Source organism: Amblyomma mixtum, chromosome 3, assembly GCF_055824585.1.
Source record: "Amblyomma mixtum isolate Tamu chromosome 3, ASM5582458v1, whole genome shotgun sequence".
NCBI lineage: Eukaryota > Metazoa > Arthropoda > Arachnida > Ixodida > Ixodidae > Amblyomma > Amblyomma mixtum.
The window spans coordinates 386,519,057-386,543,121 of NC_143014.1; the positions used below are offsets into that span (position 1 = coordinate 386,519,057).

At 49.0% G+C, this 24,065-nt stretch overlaps 2 protein-coding genes across 2 annotated transcripts; one reads left to right on the forward strand and one right to left on the reverse strand.

Annotated features, from left to right (window-relative positions):
- Positions 1-1,068: 1,068 nt before the first annotated feature.
- LOC149357095 (kelch domain-containing protein 3-like) lies at positions 1,069-1,530 on the reverse strand. Its single transcript, XM_089576506.1, has one exon. It carries the CDS (start codon positions 1,528-1,530, stop codon positions 1,069-1,071), a length of 462 nt encoding a protein of 153 aa, XP_089432632.1.
- Positions 1,531-18,942: 17,412 nt separating this feature from the next.
- Positions 18,943-20,469, forward strand: LOC149357096 (kelch domain-containing protein 3-like). The gene is made up of 2 exons (XM_089576507.1): positions 18,943-19,119; positions 20,053-20,469. The coding sequence occupies exons 1-2, from the start codon at positions 18,943-18,945 to the stop codon at positions 20,467-20,469; spliced, it is 594 nt and encodes a 197-aa protein (XP_089432633.1).
- The last annotated feature ends 3,596 nt before the right edge of the window (positions 20,470-24,065 follow it).

Genomic DNA, 24,065 nt, shown 5'->3' on the forward strand with positions numbered 1-24,065 from the left:
TCGGAGCCTTCCACCCTGATATTCCGCGCTGTGCTTTGCATATCGTCGTCTTCGACAACTTCCACACGTGCGCGAGTCAGAAGAAAGGCAAGAGGACACGGAAACTTGGAGGCGCTAAAAAATGCGCCCAAAAAGGCGCCCCTAAGCGTCATAGGGCGAGGATTTAGCAAGTCACCCGGAACAGAAGAAAGGAAGTGCCGCCTGACCAAAATGGAGGAGCTCTCTAAAAACAATGGGAAATTTAAACCACAGCAGCAGAGTAGCAAAGAACTTCAATTGTAATTGGTGTGAAAAAGTTCAGTTTTAACGCGGGAGCGTAAAAAGCGTGAGTTGAGCTCCTTAAACGACAGCTTTAAGGAGTTCGTATTCAAGAAAAACCTGCGCTGCCGTCGAAACAGAAGATAACGCAATTAGGAGTTGCGGAAATGTGACCGATGTCAGGGTTTAATTCTTGCAGTGGCCTTGCCACCATGTGGACAACTGCAGCTGCTGGGCAGACTTGCAAACAGCTCATTTGGAACAATTTTCGCAGTGCGCAATGATGTGGAACTGTGCCCGTAACTACTGTAGGAAATTTTCGAGCGTTTTTTCCTTCTGAGAAATGGAAAAAAAAACCGGGAAAGAAAGTTTTCCCTGATTTTGCAAGATTTATTTTTATTTTGTTTATTTTGTTAGTGCCATGGCCGTAGCTAGTCAGCCACGGCATGACAGCGGGTGAAAAAGTTCCTTCGCCCTTCTGCAATAGAGTTCCAGTGACTCTATTCTGCGAGCGCCGACAGCGCCATCTGACGGATGACGAACGATTGAGCGTGGTTCAGTCAAATCCTGCTGGTCCCGGTTCCGCTGGCTGCCGAGGGTGGAAAAAATCGCAGAGCAGGGTGCTCATAGGCGATAGGGGGCCAATGGCTGCTTGCCGCGGAAGCTCGGTTTTTAATGTGTTTCTCAGAAAAAAAAGAATTTTTACCTACCTAAGTACATGCCCTGAAATCACTACCGTCGTCGCCTCACCACCTTCTGTGGCTCTGCTGAAGGCGCGCCGTTCGTATGAGGCGCAGCACGAGTGCGCTGTCATGATGAGCCAGAAGAGATAGCGTAGATCTGGTTTCCAATAGCTGCCGGTAATCCACCTACATCAAGACCTGCATCGATGACAGAAAGGAGACAAAAGCTCCGCAGTGTCGGTGCTAAGTGCAACACGTGCAGGTCCGTCACCACCTTTCCCTCTTCAGAAGCATTGTCTCCGCGCTCTCGCTTTGCATGGTGTGGTGCAGATCCGAAGCCAACGAAAATTAACACCCTCTCTCCCATCACGCTCCAGCCGGCCGAGCGCCTAGCAGATGGGCGTAACCCTCGTGGTGTCACTTCAACCCAACACAAGTTCTCGATGTCATACTTGTGCATGTCTCCAAAGTAGGCGCCCAGCTGTCCGTTGCAGCCACCAGAGATGTACAGGTCTTCGTCATGCACGAAGGCACAGTGATGTCTGCGACCATTGCGGCGCACACCTTCCACACTTGGGTGCACCCACATCGAGCTGGTGGTTTGCAGATAATACAAGTAATCATCGTACCGGTCGTTTACCTCTATGTCGAACGCCTGACCACCCCAAACATGCGGGTTCCGACTGGTGGTGGTTGTGGTGAAAACTTTTAATTGTTGAAATAGAGTTTGGGAGCCACAGAGTGGCCCCGCTACATGGTCGGCGTCCCTAGTCCGGGACACCGCATGACAATGCCCCGTCTATCGCCCGTTTCACCAGAGCCCTTTGAGACTCATGCGAGGAGCAGTTGAGGAGGGCAGTCTCCCATGCCTCTCTGGAAGGGGTAGGGGGAGGGGGGAGGTGGGGAGGTGGGGATTTTGAGTACATGCCCACACCATGTGGAAGATATTGTGACGGACTAGAACACGACCAAGCGGGCAGTGGCATGGGCAGGAGCGCTCGTGCCAGGCTCGCAGACATTAAATTGTATCATCGCCATCGGTCATGCAGTCCTTTCTTCATCCCTTGCCGTCACGTAACATTTGGTGTGAGGTGCCGGGTACCTTCTTCATCCCTGTCCCGGAGCTTAGGAGCCTGCTGTACACCGAGGTCTTCTGCGGAGAGCTCACGGCTTCGCACCTCCCGGCGCTTCAACAGCCTGCCAGGTATGCCCCGACGCCGCCGCTCTTCACCGCCCTCCCCAAGCCCCGGCCAGAAGACACGAGGACACAACGACCGCCCCAACTGCCCTGTGACCCCACTCACCGCCCACATGAGAACCCACATGAGAACTTAGAAGACCCAACGACCTAAGACCCCATTGAACCGAGACCGCCGCCACTGACCAGAGAACCCATTGACCACCGACACTCACATGAGAAACAAGTACCCCAGCCCCTGCCGTCGGGTGTGTCCACGGGTCTCGACGTTGACTTCCAGAAACCGGTGGCTCCTCCGTCTTCGTGGACCTGGCTTCACCAGCTCATCATCTCTTTCATCGTGACGGCATGCCCTTCATCTTATCTTCTCTGTTCGTATGTTCTGCCACGACCATCGTCACGTCCTGCTTGTCATCGTTTGTGGCATTCTTCTAGTTCGCGCGATCGGGACGATCGCTTCGTGGCCCAGAGTCATGTGACGGACTAGAAGACGACGAAGCGGGCAGTGGCATGGGCAGGAGCGCTCGTGCTAGGCTCGCAGACATTAAATCATATCATCGCTTCGGTCATGCAGTCCTTTCTTCATCGCTTGCCGTCACGTAACAATATCACAGGTCTCCCCACAGTGCGGGCATCGCCCATCCGTGTTTGGATCGTAATGCTTTAAGATTGCAGGACAGAGTAGAGTACCTGTCTGCAGGCGCCTTAAAGTTCGCTCCTCCGTCTTACTCAGCCTCTTTGCAGGGGCCGGGAAAAGACGGTGGATGTCGACTGCGGACACCGTGTGGAAGCAGCGGCTAGCTGGGGCCTCTCTACTGGTCGGAACGCGATGCCACGTCAGGCTCTCCAGGTCGAGAAAATATACACGGTACGAGTATTCCGTGTCCTAGCTATCTAAGATGTACAGCCTTTGTCAAAAGTAACCAGGCTGCATGGTTTGCTTTTAGCTCGTACAGTAGAGCCCTTACGGCTTCCCTCAAGCTGAAATGGTCGTTAAAGGTAAAGATTGGGGGTCTTCTTACCCTCCAATACCCTTTGATCTTCAGGAAAGCCACAAGGGCCCCACTATACAAGCTTGAAGCAAACCATGCAGCCTGGTTACTTTTGACAAAGACGGTACATCCATTGACCCAGCATGCAAACAGAAAAGAAGATGCTCATTGTCGGCACTTGGCCGAACATCTCCTTGCGGCTCCCTGTCATAGCGAAGGTATCGAACCGGTATGTGCCGCCAATTCGCGACCTTATGTCCCAGGAACTCCCCCACATGTAGACGCACTGCCCGTAGGCGGCAATGCCGTGGTCGATGCAGCTAATGGGCTCACCGTGGGAGTGCAACTCGGTCAGCAGCACACCCCACCTTCACGTTACGGGGTGGAAGGTGTATGCGCCTAAGTGGCTGCAATAACATTCCATCGCTTTCATCGTGATAGTTGTAGAACGTGTCGAACGAGTAGACTTTCCCTTTGATAGTAACAGCCATGTTGTTGACGAGGTCTGGAACGCCGTTCAGCCGCACAGTCTACATCGTGCAGTGATGACCAGTCTTCTCAGAGATGAAACCGGGCGTTAATTTTTCCTTCCTGCAATCGGGCAAGCACTACGAAGGAACAGATTTAGTAGGCGTTTTTTTTTCTTGCTTCTCTTCGTTGTAGTGTGGTAGCTTCTGGCTTATCCCCTCCTGTTATGACAATGTAGCAACTGTTCCTGGGCTTAGCGAAGAAGAGAGAGGGAAAGCGTGTAAGGAGGGTTGCGCAGGGAAAGGAGGACACGAGGAGGGCAGTAAGGGCACTACGCACTAGGCGGCGCAGCCGTGTGTGACACCGAGACACATATTTCTTCGCTACAGACTAGTGCATCGTTCGATGTGATATCGTGAAGCGCTAGGAATATTTAGCCTCTTGACTGCAAACGCCTTCTGTGATTGCTTCAGAAGCCACGGGACTGTAGGCCCTGCGCGCACACAAGATTTGCCGTGTTCGTAAGATTGCGAACACAGGCGCGGATCCAGTCTGCGGAGACCTACATAGACGGGCAGGTAAGGTCACAAAGAAATGGGAACGTCACCATTAGACAGCCATGAACGCAGCCAGGAGGCAGGCTCGGGCTTGGGACGCTTGACATCAGGAGGAGGCCAAAGTCTGCGAAAATGCGGCCGTTTGAAAAGGAGATCAACGCGCTAGGAAAGGCGACATCAAACGCGCTACACGACAAGATCGCTGACATCCCGAGGTACAGAATGCGTGCGACTGCAACATTTGTGCTCAATGATGTAGACACGAGTCGTCAGCTCTGCGGGCAAGCCATTCTGTTGCCCCAATTCCTCTTAGTGGTGGTAACCGTTCCGTCAGTTTTAGTGCAGGAGTGCAATTTCGGAATGATTAAGGATTCTTACTTGACAGGAAAAAAAACTGGGAAACATCAGTTCACCTTAATAGTACGACGTAATAGCGTTAAAGTGTCCCTACGGTGGCTAGGGTGTCCCCTGGTACACCATTTAGCACACTTGTTAAATCATAAACTGCTTTATTGCACATCATACACGTTGCGTTAAGTGGGATAGATAGAGGCCTTGTACCAGTACCTCGCATCGCACACGAGGCAAATTACATGACAGGACCACATAGCTAATGAGGGTCAATAATTATAGGCACTGAAATAATGTGGACGATGATGTGCAATAAAACAGTTTATGATTTTAACAAGTGTGTCGATGTCTGCAAAACGGTGCGCCAGGGAAAACCCTAGCGACCGTAGGACACTTTAACGCCATCACGTCGTACTATTAATGAGAACTGAAGTTTCCCAGTTTTTTTCCGTTCAAGTAATAATCCTTAATCATGCCGAATATGCAATGCTAGAATAAAACTAAAGGAGCAGTTACCGCCAGCAATGTGAATTGTAGCGAGGCATTGGCTAGCGCGCAGATCTGACGACTCGCGTCTACGTCACTCTGTCCCGATACTGGGACCAGTGCCATGGTTATACGCGCCCTGGGCACATGTGCGTAATACGAGGGCTGCGCCGTGCCCCTGAGGCCTTGAACGGTCCAAACTCGCTTGCATAATAAAGTTTTCAATCCACCATGGGGGCGCAAGCATTTGGACGTCCGGATTTTAGGGGTCCTGTCGCGGAGCGAGTTTGAGGTCGGCTTTCCTATTACGTTGACCCCTTTTCCAACGGCCGCATGTTAGCTGGCTTTGGCCTCACCCTGATGTCAAGTGGCCCAAGCCCGAACCTGCCTCCTGCCTCCATCCATGGCTGCCCAATGCTGATGTTAGCATTTCTTTGTGACCTCAGCTGCCCGTCTATGCAGGTCTTCTTAGACTCCGCGCTTGTGTTTGCAATCGTACGAGCGCAGCAAATCTTGTGTGTGCGCAGGGCCTGCAGTTCCGTGGCTTCTGAAACAAACACACAATGCCTTTGCTACTCAAGAGGTTCAATATTACTATCGCTTCACGCCATCATATCGAACGATGCACTATAGGCTGTAGCGAAGAAAAATGTGTCTCGGTGTCATACACGCCTGCGCCACCCAGTTCGTAGCGTCCTCCCTGCTTTCCTCGTGTCCCCTCTTTCCCTGCGCAACCCTTCGCACACGGTTTTCCTCTCTCCTCTTCGCGTAACCCCAGGAACAGTTGTTATATCGTCATAACTGCAAAGGGTGCGTTAGAAGCTTTCTCACTAAAATCAACACAGGCTTGCACAAAAAAAAAATAAAAACGCCTACCATACCTGTTCTTACCCAGTGCTTGCCCGACAGCAGGAAGGAAAAACTAACGCCCGGTTTCATTTCTGAGAAGATTCGTTACCACTGCACGATGTGGAACGTGCTGCTGAACGGCGTTCCAGAACTCGTCAAGAACATGCTGTTGCCATCAAAGGAAAGGTCTACTCGTTCCACCCGTTCTACAACTACCACGATGACAGCGATGAAATCTTAGGCGCCCGTTTAGGCGTATACATCTTCCACCCTGCAACGTGCAGGTGGGGTGTGCCGCTGACTGACCTGCACCTTGAAGGCGAGCCCATTAACTTTAGCGACCACAGCGTTGTCACCTACGGTGACTGTGCCTACATGTGGGGGAGCTCCTCGGACATAAGGTCACGGATTGGCGGCTTATACCGGTTGTATACCCTCGATGTGACGTGGAGCCGCCCGGAAATGTTTGGCCAAATGCTGACACTGAGCATCTTCTTCTCTGGTTGTGTGCTGTGTCAATGGATGTACATCATTGATTTCTTGGACCCGGAATCCTCACACCGTGTATATTATGTTGACCTTGAGGAGCTGACGTGGCATAGCGCTCCTACCAGTGCAGAGGCCCCGGCTAGCCGCTGCTTCCACACGGCGTCCGCAGTCGGAACCCGAATGTATGTTTGGGGTGGCCAGGCGTTGGAAACAGAGGTCAACGACTTTTAAACTATTACTGTTAGCTTCCCTCTGTGTTGAGAGGTGTGTAGCTCACCGCGAGTAATATCCTATCAATATTTAGAACTTCGAATACAAGGTTACCCTCGCCGCAGTGACGTGACAAATTTTGGCTATTTCGACGGGTTACCTGTACTGGATCTGTTGCATTGCCTCCGGGCTTTTCGAAAGTGCATGTATTTTGGCGCGGTGTGAGCAAAATTTGTTGGCCCGTGGGTAACTGCGTTTTGTAAATTCTAAAAACTGATATCCACATTACTTAAAGTGAACTGTGTGCCTTTCAATATATAGAGACTAGCACTAATAGAAAAAAAATGGCGGGGGATTATCTTTGGTCAAGCCTGGTAGGTTGCGAAAGCAGGTGTTTTACACTGCATATGCAGCGCCTCTAGTGGGAAGAGCGCGGCGCGCCGTGCCAAGCGGCCGCCGTTACCCGACGAGCCGAGTTGGTAGCCCGGCTCTCGCTCCTGGTATGACGTCACGCCATAACGTCACTAGCGACTCTAGCGGGCGGAGCGCGGCGCGCCGTGCCAAGCGGCCGCCGTCACCCGACCCGGGAGGACTGGGAGGCGTCCCTGCTCGGCTGCCACGACTTACAGGCCCAACAAGCCTTAGTCGGGCGCGCCCGGGCGGCGACTACCCCCACTGGGGTCCCAAACTAGGGACCTCCATCTAGTGTTTGTAAGGATCGGTCCCTTACGGGCTCATCCAAACACCTCCTGTCCGTTCTGAAATAAATATTTTCACCACCACCACCACCACCCGACGAGTCGAGGTGTAGCCCGTCTCTCGCTCCTTGTATGACGCCACGCTGTGACGTCACTAGGCATGGTAAGACGTCAGAAGGCAATCTAAAGGTCAAACGTGACAGGTGACCGCCGCTACGCGAAAGGCCGTTCTTGGGAGTAGTATGGCTTTCGCAATAAAAATTGGCAGTGGTTTAGCTCTGGTTAAACCGGGTAAATTGCATTAGCAACGGTGCGCGCGTTCTTCTGGTGATTCTTCGGCGCGTTGCCTTCAGCTGGTAGAACTGCGGCGTTCCTGATCAGTCAGGTGTTGAGATTCATCGGTGACCGATGACCTGGAACAACTCTGCGAGGTAGAACGGTGTCGCCGAGCTGCATCCTTAGCACGACGCTTTGCAAGACGTTCTTCAAGCTGTTCTGGCGTCTCTTGCGCACGTTGTCGCTTTCTCGCTTCTTCCTGTCGCTGCCACTTCTCCTTAGAGGTCTGCATAGCAAAGCATTCACGCCAAGGCAAGCGTGCATTTATAGACGCTCTACAGCGCGGGAGCATGGGCTTAGCCATATTTGGTCACGTCACCATTCCGCCACGATGCCAGGGAGTCCACAGAACGCCATCGCCCTTTCGGCAGTACACCTTGCTCGTCGGCTAATTGGTTTCTGAGGAAGGGAAGTGTATCCGAATCAGATATCTCGATGGACACCTGAACCTCGCCGTAACGAGAATGGAGGAAGATTGGAGTGAACGAAGACACTGTATTCATTAGACGCGCCTTTGTTGATTCGAAACCATCCAGCTGAAATAGCGGAGTGGTTAGCGTGCTCGTCTCGCACTCCGGAGACCCTGGTTTTATTCCCCAACTCCGCCAGTTTCCTTCTCGGTGGTATTTATATATGTGGTCTGATTAGAAATTAAGCTAATTGCTTAATCGATATCATTCGAATGCCATCGATGCACTGCGCGCCAATGCTGCTAACGCTGGCTTTGAAGGCCAGAAGTGGCGGACCTCCTAGTGGCGTCATCTGTCGTATACCGAGCAAACTACTCGGCGCCGCGGGCCGCGCGGCGTGCCGATGATGCTGCCATCTGGCGGTGCGCGGCTGAAGCAACGTGTTCAAGGTCATCCGTCCCTTACGACCCGGGCTACGCAACGAGTCGAAACCTACAGTAGTATTTCTAACACAATAAAATTAACTAGTCAATTTCAGCTATGCCACTAGTCAATTTCAGCTATGCTGGTTAGCACACTTTAGCTGTATTCGGACAGGCTACAGCGCTGAGAATGCTAAGCCGTAAAGACCACTCCTACTGAAAAAGGCCGGTTTTAAAAATTGCGGAACAACTTAGGTTATACACCCGGCATACGCGTAACATGCTGATGGAACACATTCAGGAGAGTTTAACATGGCCACCGCTTTCCTTTTTTGTTTTTATGAGAATAAAGATTACAATTTGGATTTTGTCGTGTATGGAATTTTTTTCTTTCTTTCGAATTCAATCATGCAGAACAGAAGAAACTCATCAGATTTGACTCCAACATCATTACATAGTAATTCGGATTGCAGGTAGATGGGTTCACGTCAAAACGAAAACCACAGTTGTAAGTAAAGATGGTAATGGGTGCCGATTTTGGGCTTCGACTGGAATTGTGGGCATGGTAGAAAAGTTATTTCATGAAACTCTCCAATGAAAGAAAAAACAACTTTTGTTCCTGCGCAGCTTCTGGAAGTAACTCTTTGCCCAGACGTTATTATTTGATCGTTTCAACAGGTTTGAACCCAGCAATGCATTTAACGATTGCTTTTGCTAATTGAAAGTTTTTTTTTCAACTTACACAATGCTGATGGATGTCATGGCAAGAAGGCTGTAAGAAAAGCTTGATAAAGCCAGGACACTAGTGAATGGCAGAACAGGAGTGCACAGATGAGGCTGAATAACATACAAATTAACATAATAAATATCATGAGCATTGGCACCCGAAAGAAAAAGAACAGCAGAACCTGTTTATAAATGGATTAAAGCTGTTTTATAAACACTTTTATAAAGAGGTGCGCCTCCGAAGTGAATGTCAAATAAATAAACTAATGTGAAATAAATACTGCACAATATATACCAGCGACTCTATATGAATACATAATATTACATTGTCTGCATTCGTACAAAATACAGCATCCAACGTCTTGAAAGTGAGCATGTCGACATAAGGTAGTTAAAAAAATGACTTGGAGGAAAAGAAACAGCAATGAAGCTGCATCCGTGTCGTGGTGCGGAATCGAGCAGACTAGCGTTCTGCAGGCAATATGATTAATTGGTTAAACATTAGTGATGTTACATTTGAATATGTCATGTAGCGCTCTAGGAGATTACGTACTGCAGTACAGGCGGCAAGTATCTAATTTATTGAATATATCTGCTGCGTTATGCGCCAGCTACTGCCTAAATCAAGCCATGCGATGACGTTGCATAACCAACTTCGCATAAATTGGCGTTTGACGCGTATTATTTCTCCCTGCCACGCCTGATAGGTTATTGAAAATGTTTCGTAATTGCCTTTCCTCTATATTAGCCGGTAGAGCAAACGATATTTGTAAAGACGTTCGATACTTTTGTTCTCTGTGAAAGAACAGGTCTTTAGCTGGGTGCGTGTTGACACGTTGGAAGAAGAGCGAACTGCTTTTAATGCTATAGTTGTAAGGGTACCGTTGAGCGGAGAACTCCGCGTAGTTGGCGTCTTCACTGTTGTGCGCGGAAAACCGGATTGGTCAAGAGGGTGCTGACGTCACACGTGGAGCCGTGGAATCAAAAGTGATAAAAAACTGCAAAACTAATGAACAGAACGTGGAAACAAGACTCTATTGTCATTGGACGTCTAAGTATAGAAAGCAATTCAGTTGCGCTGCAAGCAAATTTTGGGGCAATTGGCCGTGAATCGAACACTTGACCTGTGGGTTGCGAGTCTGGCACGCTTTCCCAAGACCAGGCAAGCTTGTTTTTCTAACATCACACTTAAACCATTTAGGAAATAAATATTTCATTTATAAATTATTTACAAAGAACTCAGCTAGCGGCTGCACTCCACTACCATGATAGAAGACAACACAACTAAAAGGGCTAGGCAGACTTTTTATTCTGGATGAAAAAAAAAACACAGGCCAGATATGTTCTTTTTATTTAACATAGTATTTATTACATTCATGCAATGTTCTACGTCTATGAACTGTGTGCCATCCTTTAGAAAAAAAAATTTTGGATTAACACGATGCGTTCAAGTCACCAAAGATTGCCAAAGAGACGATGGAGAGAGCACACGACTAACGCATCATAATACGTTAAACTAATCAAGAAGAAATAGAATAAAGACAATGAAGAGCATATTAGTAAGAGCGACTGCCACTAGGGTTTGAACACATTGTGGGGTTACACTCCCTTTATGTCAACAATCATCATTCTGAAGTGACCTTTTGCAGAAACAAGATTCGCATTGTCAGTATACCATGAGCGCTTTCCAGAAGTCGTGTAGCTCAGTTAAAAAGAACAAAGGGTCATTAGCAAATGAAAGTCCAGTGTGATATCGTACAGAATGCGGTGTCTAAACTTCTTTTGCAATGTCTGTTGTATGACACCACAGAAGACTAGTAAGTCTTGATTGATGAAACAATGCTGAATTGTTTCTGGACCGTCGCGGAGGGTTGGAGAAAAGGGGGGGGGGGGGGGCATTATAAAGGCGGAAATTTCCCGTTAACACAAAAATTTCCCTTTGATCTAATCACGTTTTAGCGGTCAATGTGTCAGTAATGGGTGAAAAAAAACGCATCCTTTTTTCTATACACCTTGCTCCATTAAATAAAATACGCAGCGTGGTACATGGACGGAGAGAAGAGCATACAAACTAAATCCTTCTACAACGATTTTCCCGATACTGAAAACCGGAAATCATGGGAGAAAAGAATAAGTAGGAAACGAACAGGTAAGTACAACCGCCTGCTTAAGCCCGACAAAAAGGGGCTATCAGAAACATTTGAAGACGCAGGAAGCTTCGGTAAAACATAAACTAGCTTGACTTGCAAGAATGCACGCACTATTGGGCGTGTAAGGTCCAGTAAAAACATGAAACGCGAAACTGCCTATCCGACATACAGGTAAATAAACCAAGGCCACCAGCGTTTACATAGCAGCATCGATAATCAGATCAGACAGATTCAAAATATGAATCTCACATAAAGGAGCGAAAATTTTTGAAAACCTGGATATAAAGTACTGTGCAATAAATATTTTCGCGTACATAAGAAATTTTAGGGCGAGAGACAGGTTTCAGGCGGTCACCGTGCCAAGAATCGAGATATCGTAAGGGACACAAGCATGATAAGAGTGCTGAAGAGTTTGCACGCGGTATTTTCCAGTAATGTGCCCTCTTATTACGGACACTCAAAGAGACCCCAAGGTGCTTGAGTAGCCTAGGTGGACACGCCACACCAGCATATTCAGAAATAAAATAGGATGTATTAGATATGAAAATGGAAATAAGCACGATGGGTGGGTAATAACAAAAAACACGCGGATGAGCGAAAAGAAAAAACAGGGTGACGGAGTCAAAACATAGCCTGAAAAAAAAAAACGCGTGATAAGTAGCAAAAAGCTTTCCAATCGGCCTGCCACGAAAACAATTTTATAGCGCAGAAGTGAAATATACGGCGTACTGAGACACTTCTCACCAGTATTAATATCGTGAAACGCTTCTGCGACCACCCTCTTTTGTGTTGTGTTCAGTTCTGAACAAAACGTCGTTTCCAAATGCATGTTTACAAGAAACCTTTTCATACCGTGACGCTTATATTTTAATCGCTTACGAAGGTTTGTTGAGTGACCTCCGGGATTATTCTCTATTGGCAGCCTGTGTTCACATGCTCCTTCATTAAAACATGTACCAGTCATTCCAATGTAGAAACTGTTGGAAGTGAGGAGAACTTTCTGCGCGACTCCTGAAACACACTGGTGAACTTCTTATCATGCTTCTTGGTACACTGCGGGCTATTCTTCTTGACATTAATCACAAACGGGCACATACTGCGAAGTTCACACAGCGGAGACAAAAAAATCTTAAATCAAATCAAATCAAATCTAATGCAGCTTATTTCCGTCAGAAAGAAATCAGCGGAGGAGGCTCGTGCAAAAAGTGAAACATGTTCACTTGATTGCGCTCAAGCCCCCTTTTACATGACATGCAGTGACGACAAACAGGTGGATATTATATAAAACATACTCGTGGAGTATTGAAATATGGAACAAAGCAAACAAAACGTACAAGGTTAAACAATATAGAGTGGTTTTGCAAAGCTCTGTTAACCGCTTGAAGGCTTGCCACAGTTTTGATGCTACGTGAAACGCGATGGATGCAACACATAAGCTCCACCGCTTCTTTCTTGACGGTCTCTTTCTGCTCGGGACGGAACGGAAGGGCTACAGTTGCTGACAGTAATTTTTTTTTCTTTTGTATGATCATAAGAATTCTTCCAGGCCGTTGCTGGCCATGTTTTCGTTTTTTATTCTGTTTTTCCCTTTCGCCCATACACCCGTTTTATGTTGTTACCTTTCCATCATGCTTTCTTCCATTTTCGCCTGTCATATGCTGCCATATACTGTCATATACTTTTAGAACTCCATCGCCTCTTTACTCCGGTTGGTCGTCCTTTCTAATTCGGCCAACCACGTATGCTGTCACGATTTATTCTCCCACCTTCGCCTTTACTGTTGATTGTGATTAATTTTTTATGGCGCTAGGTCATCTGTTGCTAAATAGCCCCATGGCACAAAGTTGATTTGTCTATTCAAGTTGGTGTCACAGACACATCTTCGAACATTTCACACCAGCCATCGTGGGTTGGCCTGTCGAGAATGTATCTGGCGTGCGCAGCCCACTGGAGCGCTCTCGCATCAGTATAAATAAGCTGTAAGGAAGCTTCAGATACTGGCCAGCATGCTGTCGACTGCCTTCAATATGATCTGCACCAAATACGATCAGTTACACAAGCTTTGACGCATTCTATCAGCTCAAGCTGAAGACATAGATACCGATCGGATGCTTCCAGATTGAAATTACAACGTATATATAGGAAAAAAAAATTACCGACGATTACGTTACTTCCTAATGCGAAATTTGAGCGCAGCAAATAAGCTGTTTCACCTTTTCGATAGATTGAGGCAAAGAAATCGAGCAACACATGTATGCGCTATCACAGAAGTTTTTTTTTTAGTTTTCACACGTATTCGCAATTTCGGCTCGGGCGGTGCACATATACAGATCCGCCGCCACCGATCTGGCTCTCTGATTGCCACCGCACAGGGGTTGCATTGGAGGAGGAGCGAAGAAAGGAATTAAGTTCGAGCCGGCGCTTTGACAACCGGAGACTCGCAGGAAGAGGGGGGAGGGGGGCGGCGTGTACACCCAGCGGCAAACGATGGGGGCAGAAGCGCGCGCAGCAAGCGGACAACACGATAAAGGGAGGAGGGAAGAGATAGCAGCGACTGACTGATGCCGCTGACGCCGATAGCGCTGGGGGGATGAAAGGGGGGCGGAGCTGGTTACGAGGCCGACGACAACGCCGACGCCGACGCGAAACCCAGGAACGGACGCCAAAGAGCTGCGCTCTAAAAGAGAACCATAACTAGCAGGCTGTAAAATCAGTGAACCTTTAAACCAGCGTAAAAGTGAAAGCAGACATGCGGAAATAAGTGATAACTGTTTGGTTTCTAAGGTCATCGCAAAAGATGAAAGTTGTTTCCGGACAAGAGCTGGAATCGACACCTACCGACACATATCTCTATCTACCATATGCTTTGAAATGGATGACCAGCAGTGGCTACGCGGCAAACTAGAATTCAACACGGGCTTCATACCGAAGTGGTGTTAATGCGACTTGCTTGAAGAAACCACCGGGCTGGAGCTGAATCGATTTCAGTGAATAACACTTCGTTCAGAAAATTTGTTCCCTTTATTATTACGAGAACGTGGCGGCCCCGAGTGACATGAATATAAACAAAACACTAGCGACTTCCTTGCTTGCGCGAAAATAGAGCACTGAAGAAAGGCGTTCTTTGCGTATAAAAGAAGTGCTTATTTCTTTGTCAAGTAGCTGCGCCGAAGTTGCATCATCACCGTATCACCAAGCTGCCTTCGCCGAAGGCACTCAATTTGCTTGAGATGCAGCATGTGCCATCGCCTACGATGGGTGAGAAGTTATAGCGTAGACCATTTCTCTAATGAAGGGTGGTAAGGGGCGTAGATCCAGCCGTGCATCAATCACTGCAAGTAAGCACAGGTTCTACAGTGTCGGTGCCAAGTGCAACACGTGGAGATCCGTCAGCGCCCTTCGCTCCTCTGCAACCTGCCTCTCATCCCGGTTGGGTGCCGGCCCAAAGCCGCCGAAGATAAACACTCTTTCACCCATCACTGAGCAGCCATGCCAGTACCTGGGAGATGGTGGTGAGCCATAGGGCTTCATTTCGGTCCAACGCGATGTCACGGGGTCGTACTTGTGCATATCTGCTAAGAAGGTCTTGAGCACATCGCTGTACCCTCCGAAAATGTACAGCTGTTCGTTGAACACGAAGGCTGAATGTCCTCGCCGATACACAGGGGGAACGCCTTGAACCTCTGGGCGCACCCAAGAAGAGGTGGCCGTTTCAAAATAGTATAGGGTGAGGGAACGGTCTGTTGCACTGCCGCCGAACACATACATGCGGGTCCCGATGGCAGACGCACTGTGGCAGGCATGAAGAACCGGAGCCTCTCCGCTGGTGGGGACACGACACCACCGTAGGGTATCCAAGTCAAGGACCCGCATATATGGCGAAGGATCCCAGTAACTTAAGATATACTTGCGGTTACCCACAACACAAGCTGTGCTGCAGTGAATCGATGACGGCACCTCACCGGACACCGCCAGACGGCTGCATGTCATCGTGTTTGGGTCGAAGCGATAAAGAACACTTGGAAATGGCCAGCTGTGCGGGCCGCCCCACAGATACGCGCAGTGGCCGTACGCTACAACTGTGGGGAGGGAAATGGTAACCGGCCCGGCGTCGGGAAGTTGCGTCTGCACCATATCCCACCGCTGCGACACGGGGTCGAAGATGAACACGTGGACCAAGTTCCATGCCATCTGGCAACTGTCGAAAGAGTAGACCTTGCCGTTGATGCGTGCAGCCCTCCGGGTGACATCCTCTGGAACGCCGTTTAGCCGCACCGTCCACATCCTGCAGAGGCACCTGCTTCTGTAAGAAACAAGGCCCGGTTATTCCAGCGATGGCGGTGGCATCATGAGGCTTTTTTATGAAGCAGCGATATGGTGATCGCTATTCGTGGCACGTGCTGACTTAGTGCGTCGACGGGTGACTATGTCCGTTAGATTTTTGAATATGTTTGTAATTTGATGATACTCACACGAAAGAATGTTCCAAAAAGGACATGTACTCTTGCAGTTACCAAGAATAAAAGCGCTAAAAGCCGTTATAAAGTGCGCATAAGTGGTCAGGAGGGCTCTTCTGCCTTTACGGGTTTGTTTCAGAGCGAACTGCTTTTTTTACGCCACATGATAAGTACTTAACGCTTTCCAATCCAGAATTTTGTTCAGTTGATCGGTCATGCCAGTCGCATTGATTGGGATTTAATATCTGGCGGCCTTAAAAAGGCGTGAAATATATATTGCTTAATGCTTAAATCCTGCGTTACTTTTTTCTTTCGTTTCGCGCATGTTTTGTTCCCGCCTTATCGTCTAGCAGGTGGTTGGTATAGGTGTCGTGCAGCTCTGGTCTATTCATATCGCGAGCAACAACGACTTTGTTCAACCTTTCCGCGATGGTGGAAATGTGGTGTGAATCGTTGGTATTTCGCCTTTTCATATCCTGTTCTGGTAATAAATGCCTAAGGGGGCTGAATACCTGCAGCTGTTTCTGGTGAGATATAAGCTAGTGATTTGGTCACTGAGCCTTTTATATACACCTCTAAATACGTGGTTTTGAGGAAAGGAAGTGGCGCCGTATCTGTCTCACATATATCGGTGGAAGCCCCAACCGCACCGTGAGAGAAAGGAGGAAGGTGGCAGTGAAAGGCGAAATAGAGAACGAGGGGCCGTAGTGGAGGGCTCCGGAGTATATTCAACCACCCAGGGATCCTTAACGTTCATTTACATCGCACAGTACACGGGCTCCTTTTGTGTTTTCCCTTCATCGAAGCGCAGGCCGCCGTGGCTGGGTTCGAACCCGGTTACTCCTGCTGAGTAGCCGAGCACGCTAACCTCTGAGCCCCCGCGGCAGGTATCTACCGGTTGTGGGAAACGTGTTACGAGCGGAGCGCCGCGGGTGGAAGTTGTTGAAGAGGCGATTTGCAACGCACAGCGCGAAAGTGTGTCGCAGTTACGTGATCGGTTGCGGCGATAGCATCGCGCCCTTGTGCAGTGGCCAGCGAAGCTGACCCGTTTGCTCCGCCGCGGGTTTGAAACGCCCTCGTGGCAACATTGATCTATTGAAATCATGCGCAGTAACGGTGTCCGATAAATTACGTTGGTTTTACGCTTCCCGTACTCTGTGAATTGGCAGTGGAATACGCGCTTAATTTGCAAACACCGCTCGCCTCTCTGTTTTGAACTACCGGGCATAATGTCTTTAGTTTTTGAGCAGCAGAAAGAACGGCGTTAACACTGTATCTGACTGCCTTCTATCGATTTGATAGCGCTGTTTTCTGGTTCCGCTGGTCCCGGAGTCCTCGTCGGCGTTGTGAGCGAGAAATCACGGGGAATGGCTCTGGCAGGTGAATCCCAGATGGCGACCTAGGAGGCGGATGGGCCACCTAGGTCACGTGTCCTTGTTGCGTCATCCCAATCTACCCACCAGATAGTGAGCAAACTGCACACTGTGGCAGTTAAATAAATGATTGGTAGCTCGGGAAGAGCAACCTGGGTTCCACAAGGCCCATCACTTAACCACTGAACCAGTGCGACAGGAGGGGCATGAGGACTCCCAAGGATCTGTGAGTGTAAAACAGTGAATGGCCTGCATATACGGGAATTAACCCATCATGCTATCACGTCGTACTCTTAAGGCGGAGTTTAAGTGTTCACTCCAATGTTATTTTTTTTACGCGACAGCATTAAAGGTCCCGTTCGTCCAGCAACTTAGCGTCAGTATTGTTGGCACAGGAAAATCCTGATTGGTCGAGAGGGTAGTGGAGTAGGAAAGCAATTTTGCTGATATTAAAAAGAAAATGTGGTCAGTCGAAATGGAAACCGCCGCTGAGGAACGTGCGTTAAGTGGTATGTATAGAGGCCTTGCACGAGTACCAGCTACCCCACAGCAGGCAAATCACATTAGAGGACCACACAGATGACGAATGTCACTAATTATCGTCACTAAATACTGTGGATGATGATGGGCAATAAAGCAGTTTATGATTTAACAAGTTTACATAATGGTGCGCCAGGGGACACCCTAGCGACCTTACGGACACTTTAACGCTATTACGTCGTACTATTAAGGTGAACTGATGTTTCCCAGTTTTTTTTTTTCCTGTCAAGTAAGAATCCTTAATCATTCCGAAATTGCACTCCTGCACTAAAACTGACGGAACGGTTACCACCACTAAGAGGAATTGCGGACCAAGAATGGCTTGCCCGCAGAGCTGAGGACTCGTGTCTACATCATTGAGCACAGATATTGCAGTCGCACGCATTTTGTACCTCGCGATGTCAGCGATCTTGTCGTGCAGCGCGTTTCATGTCGCCTTTCCTAGCGCGTTGATCTCCTTTTCCAACGGCCGCATTTTCGCAGACTTTGGCGTCCTCCAGATGTCAAGCGTCCCAAGCCCGAGCCTGCCTCCTGGCTGCGTTCATGGCTGTCTAATGGTGACGTTCCCATTTCTTTGTGACCTTACCTGCTCGTCTATGTAGGTCTCCGCAGACTAGATCCGCGCCTGTGTTCGCAATGTTACGAGCACGGCAAATCTTGTGTGCGCGCAGGGCCTAGAGTCGCGTGGCTTCTGAAGCAATCACAGAAGGCGTTTGCTGTCAAGAGGCTAAATATTCCTAGCGCTTCACGATATCACATCGAACGATGCACTAGTCTGTAGCGAAGAAATATGTGTCTCGGTGTCACATACGGCTGAGCCACCTAGTGCGTAGTGCCCTTCCTGCCCTCCTCGTGTCCTCCTTTCCCTGCGCAGCCCTCCTTACACGCTTTCCCTCTCTCTTCTTCGCTAAGCCCAGGAACAGTTGCTATAATGTCATAACAGGAGGGGATGAGCCAGAAGCTATCACACTAAAACGAAGAGAAGCTCGGAGAAAAAAAAACGCCTACCAAATCCGTTCCTTCGCAGTGCTTGCCCGATTGCAGGAAGGAAAAATTAACGCCCGGTTTCATCTCTGAGAAGACTGGTCATCACTGCACGATGTAGACTGTGCGGCTGAACGGCGTTCCAGACCTCGTCAACAACATGGCTGTCACTATCAAAGGGAAGGTCTACTCGTTCGACACGTTCTACAACTTTCACGATGAAAACGATGGAATGTTATTGCAGCCACTTAGGTGCATACACCTTCCACCCCGTAACGTGAAGGTGGGGTTTGCTGCTGACCGAGATGCACTCCCAAGGTGAGCCGATTAGCTGCATCGACCACGGCATTGCCGCCTACGGGCAGTGCGTCTACATGTGGGGGAGTTCCTCGGACATAAGGTCGCGAATTGGCGGCACATACCGGTTCGATACCTTCGCTATGACAGGGAGCCGCAAGGAGGTGTTCGGCCAAGTGCCGACAGTGAGCATCTTCTTTTGTTTGCATGCTGGGTCAATGGATGTACCGTCTTTGTCAAAAGTAACCAGGCTGCATGGTTTGCTTCAAGCTTGTATAGTGGGGCCCTTGTGGCTTTCCTGAAGATCAAAGGGTATTGGAGGGTAAGAAGACCCCCAATCTTTACCTTTAACGACCATTTCAGCTTGAGGGAAGCCGTAAGGGCTCCACTGTACGAGCTAAAAGCAAACCATGCAGCCTGGTTACTTTTGACAAAGGCTGTACACCTTAGATAACTTGGACACGGAATACTCGTACCGTGTATATTTTCTCGACCTGGAGAGCCTGACGTGGCATCGCGTTCCGACCAGTAGAGAGGCCCCAGCTAGCCGCTGCTTCCACACGGTGTCCGCAGTCGACATCCACCGTCTTTTCCCGGCCCCTGCAAAGGGGCTGAGTAAGACGGAGGAGCGAACTTTAAGGCGCCTGCAGACAGGTACTCTACTCTGTCCTGCAATCTTAAAGCATTACGATCCAAACACGGATGGGTGATGCCCGCACTGTGGGGAGACCACATGGTGTGGGCATGTACTCAAAATCCCACCTCCCCCCTTCCCCTACCCCTTCCAGAGAGGCATGGAGACTGCCCTCCTCAACTGCTCCTCGCTTGAGTCCCAAAGGGCTCTGGTGAAACGGGCGATAGACGGGGCAATATCATGCGATATGCCGGACTAGGGACGCCGACCATGTAGCGGGGCCACTCTGTGGCTCCCAAACTTTATTTCAACAATTAAAGGTTTTCACCACCACCACCACCAGTCGGAACCCGCATGTTTGGGGTGGTCAGGCGTTCAACATAGAGGTAAACGACCGGTACGATGATTACTTGTATTATGTGGAAATCAACAGCTCGATGTGGGTGCACCCAAGTGTGGAAGGTGTGCGCCCCAATGGTCGCAGAGACATCACTGTGCCTTCGTGCATGACGAAGAGCTGTACATCTCTGGTGGCGGCAACGGACAGCTGGGCGCCTACTTTGGAGACATGCACAAGTATGACATCGAGAACTTGTGTTGGGTTGAAGTGACACCACGAGGGTTACGCCCATCTGCTAGGCGCTCGGCCGGCTGGAGCGTGATGGGAGAGAGGGTGTTAATTTTCGTTGGCTTCGGATCTGCACCACACCATGCAAACCGAGAGCGCGGAGACAATGCTTCTGAAGAGGGAAAGGTGGTGATGGACCTGCACGTGTTGCACTTAGCACCGACACTGCGGAGCTTTTGTCTCCTTTCTGTCATCGATGCAGGTCTTGATGTAGGTGGATTACCGGCAGCTATTGGAAACGAGATCTACGCTATCTCTTCTGGCTCATCATGACAGCGCACTCGTGCTGCGCCTCATACGAACGGCGCGCCTTCAGCAGAGCCACAGACGGTGGTGAGGCGACGACGGTAGTGATTTCAGGGCCTGTACTTAGGTAGGTAATAATGTTTTTTTTTTCTGAGAACCACCTTAAAAACCGAGCTTCCGCGGCGGGCAGCCATTGGCCCCCTATCGCCTATGAGCGACCTGCTCTGCGATTTGCGCTCCACCCTCGGCAACCAGCGGAACCGGGACCAGCAGGATTTGACTGAACCACGCTGAATCGTTCGTCATCCGTCAGATGGCGCTGTCAGCGCTCGCGGAATAGAGTCACTGGAGCTCTATTGCAGAATGGCGAAGGAACTTTTTCACCCGCTGTCATGGCGTGGCTGACTAGCTACGGCCATGGCACTAACAAAATAAACAAAATAAAAATAAATCTTGCAAAATCAGGGAAAACTTTCTTTTCCGTTTTTTTTTTCCATTTCTCAGAAGGAAAAAACGCTCAAAAATTTCATACAGTAGATACGGGCACAGTACCACATCATTGCGCACTGCGAAAATTGTTCCAAATGAGCTGTTTGCAAGTCTGCCCAGCAGCTGCAGTTGTCCACATGGTGGCAAGGTCGCTTCAAGAATTAAACCCTGACGTCGGTCACGTTTCCGCAACTCCTAATTGCGTTATCTTCTGTTTCGACGACAGCGCTGGTTTTTCTTGAATACGAGCTCCTTAAAGCTGTCGTTTAAGGAGCTGAACTCAGCTTTTTACGCTCCCGCGTTAAAATTGAACTTTTTCACACCAATTACAATTGAAGTTCTTTGCTACTCCGCTGCTGTGGTTTAAATCTCCCATTGTTTTTAGAGAGCTCCTTCATGTTGGTCAGGCGGCACTTCCTTTCTTCCGTTCCGGGTGACTTGCTAAATCCTCGCCCTATGGCGCTTAGGGGCGCCTTTTTGGGCGCATTTTTTTTCGGCTCCATGTCCTCTTGCGTTTCTTCTGACTCGCGCACGTATGGAAGTTGTCTAAGACGACGATATGCAAAGCACAGCGCGGAATATCCGGGTGAAAGGCTGCGACAAGGGCCGCATGGCCTTAAAGGAGTACAGACACCTAACTTTTAGGTGCATGCTTTCTTGTTTGTAATGATGCATAAGGTATTGTTATACATGGATTAACACGTGGTATTCTCCTACGACCAATAAATAATTTATAATCGAATTTCTTTCTCGTGCTGTTTCGGTTTCAACCGCCGAACGATTGATTGTGACGTCAAGAAGTAGTTTTAGATCCCGTGGGACATGAACAAACTGCAATATAATCGCTGATTCTACATTCATTCTCATTATGTCTCTTGAGGAAGGCTGGCTTTAGCACTCTAAGGAATTAAAGCAATGAAGCAGTGATTATATCGACGTTTATCCTTGCCTTGCATGACATGAAACTACTGCTCGACCTCAAAGCCACCGTTCCGCTGCTAAACCGTAACAGCGCGACTGGAAAAATTGGTTATAAATTATTTAGCGGTCGTAGACGAATATACCACGTGCTGATTCGTGCATAGTAACGTCTTCCTGTCGCTGTAGAGAAGAAAACATTCCATCAAGATTGGGTGTCAATACTCCTTTAAAGGGCAACTGCAGCACTTTTTTGAGAGTTTCGCGATACCCAAGCATTCAAATTTATATAGGCTGTAGGTGAAGCATGCCGAGTGTTTTTGCACTAGCATTTAAAATAGTGAAGTTAGCTACGATTGACTTTTACGCTTCTCCTCAATGCACCAAAGGAGTGCAGGGAAACTCAGTGTGACGTCAAGGAAGGTACGATTTCAAATTACCGCTGTCGTCAGCCACGCCCTGCCCTGACTCGTTAGACGCTGCCAAACAACTCTCGGCAGGGTTGGCCTTCGGTGGCGTTGGTTTTTTTCCTTATAAGCAGGCGTTTGTGCATTGGAAATGTACCGATACCTTCGGTGACGTCATCATGCGCCCCCCGCTTGGCATTGTGCGCTGCGGAGAAGCTTGAAAGGGATCCGGATTTTAATCGGCGATTACTTCACTATTTCAAGTGCTAGCCCAAAAAGACTTTGCATGCCTTACCTGCAAGTTTCAAACATTCGACCCTCTTAAGCTCGTTGATTTCTAAAACCTATGCAGTTTCCCTTTAACCGGTGGAAAATGAAGCTGATATGTTCGAGCTCCGCATATTCGAAGTCCGCTGTAGACTCTAAGCATGGTGAGTTTTCCAAAACCACTTCCAGCTATGAGGCTTCACAAGGACTACGGGGGACGGAGTTTACGCGAATGGGGGTTATAATCCTAACGCAAAAGAAAAAAAAACGATTTTTTGACGCAAAGGCGCTTTGACGCATCGGTAGACATGCGCTTCTATCCGGCACCACAATTTTCAATATATTTTCCAGAATCAAAACCCATAAGGACGGGCGGTTTCGGAATGCTCGACAAGAATTTCGACGTCAATTTGGCGTCATGTTCGCCACCGCATTCGCCGTGGTTCCCGGGTGATGTTCGCCTGAACCTGCCAAGAATGAGATCTAAAAATCTGGCAGTGGCTTAGCTCAGCTAGGCCAGGACATATGTAGTGAATTCAGTTTTGTCTACTGACGTTTCGGTTGTGACACGACGTCGTTGTCGTTCAGCAGCTTGGCGGTGTCTCTTCGCGAGACGTTTTCACGCTGTCGGCCGGCCTTGTACCATGCGAGGATCGGAAGGCTCAATTTCACGCAGCCTGTGCTGCTGCCGTGACGAGCGCGGCGCTCTCCTTCCTCCATGGTGCGCGTCTTAGGAGCGAGCGCATCGCTCCCGGCTTGTATCCCAGCTGTGCGGCGTGATTCTGCGCATGCGCAGTGAGCTGGTTGCCATGGTAACGGCGCACGCGCAGTAGTCACCTTTGGCAGGCACCCCGAAAGGCACTTCTGCTAGCTTAGTGTAGCTTTCGGTGCAAAAGTGATTCGTGCCTAAAAGCAGCGTTGAATCACACGTCTACATATAACTTTTTTTTTCTCGAATGCGTGCATTTAATATAAGATTTCATGAGATCGAAAGCTTAGGAACAAATCAGAGTTCATTTAAAGCGCGCACTAAAGCAAATGGCGACGACCTCGGTTGTGGCAAGAAAGATATACACTGCGCTGCAACCACAGGAAAATGAAGACGGCGATGCTGGCCAGGCAGCTCCCGCTTCTTAATTTTTGTGGGCAGCAAGGCTGGCTGAGGCAGGTACTTACCTCTAGCTCGAATACTTTCGGTAGCGGCCGGCTTCACATAGTACCACGACACGTTTAAGAAAGCGGCTTACCTGTGTTGTAATCGGAAAGCGTTCCCCGCAAGAAAAATTATCCAGTCCATTTATGTTATGTTATTGACTACACGCTACGCATGGCGCGCTCTGCACTTCTGCAGCGCCGTCTGAATACTGAGGTTCTATTCCATCAAAGAGGGCATACGAACAGTGCAGATCTCGCACAAATTAAACTCCCGAAATCTTGTTAACTTACTAAGGCTTTCTATGTCTGCCAAGAAAGGATTAGTAAGTTCGGATTCGGATGTTAGGTAGTTGACCTACATCAATTTCGATATTTTACGCCAGTAAT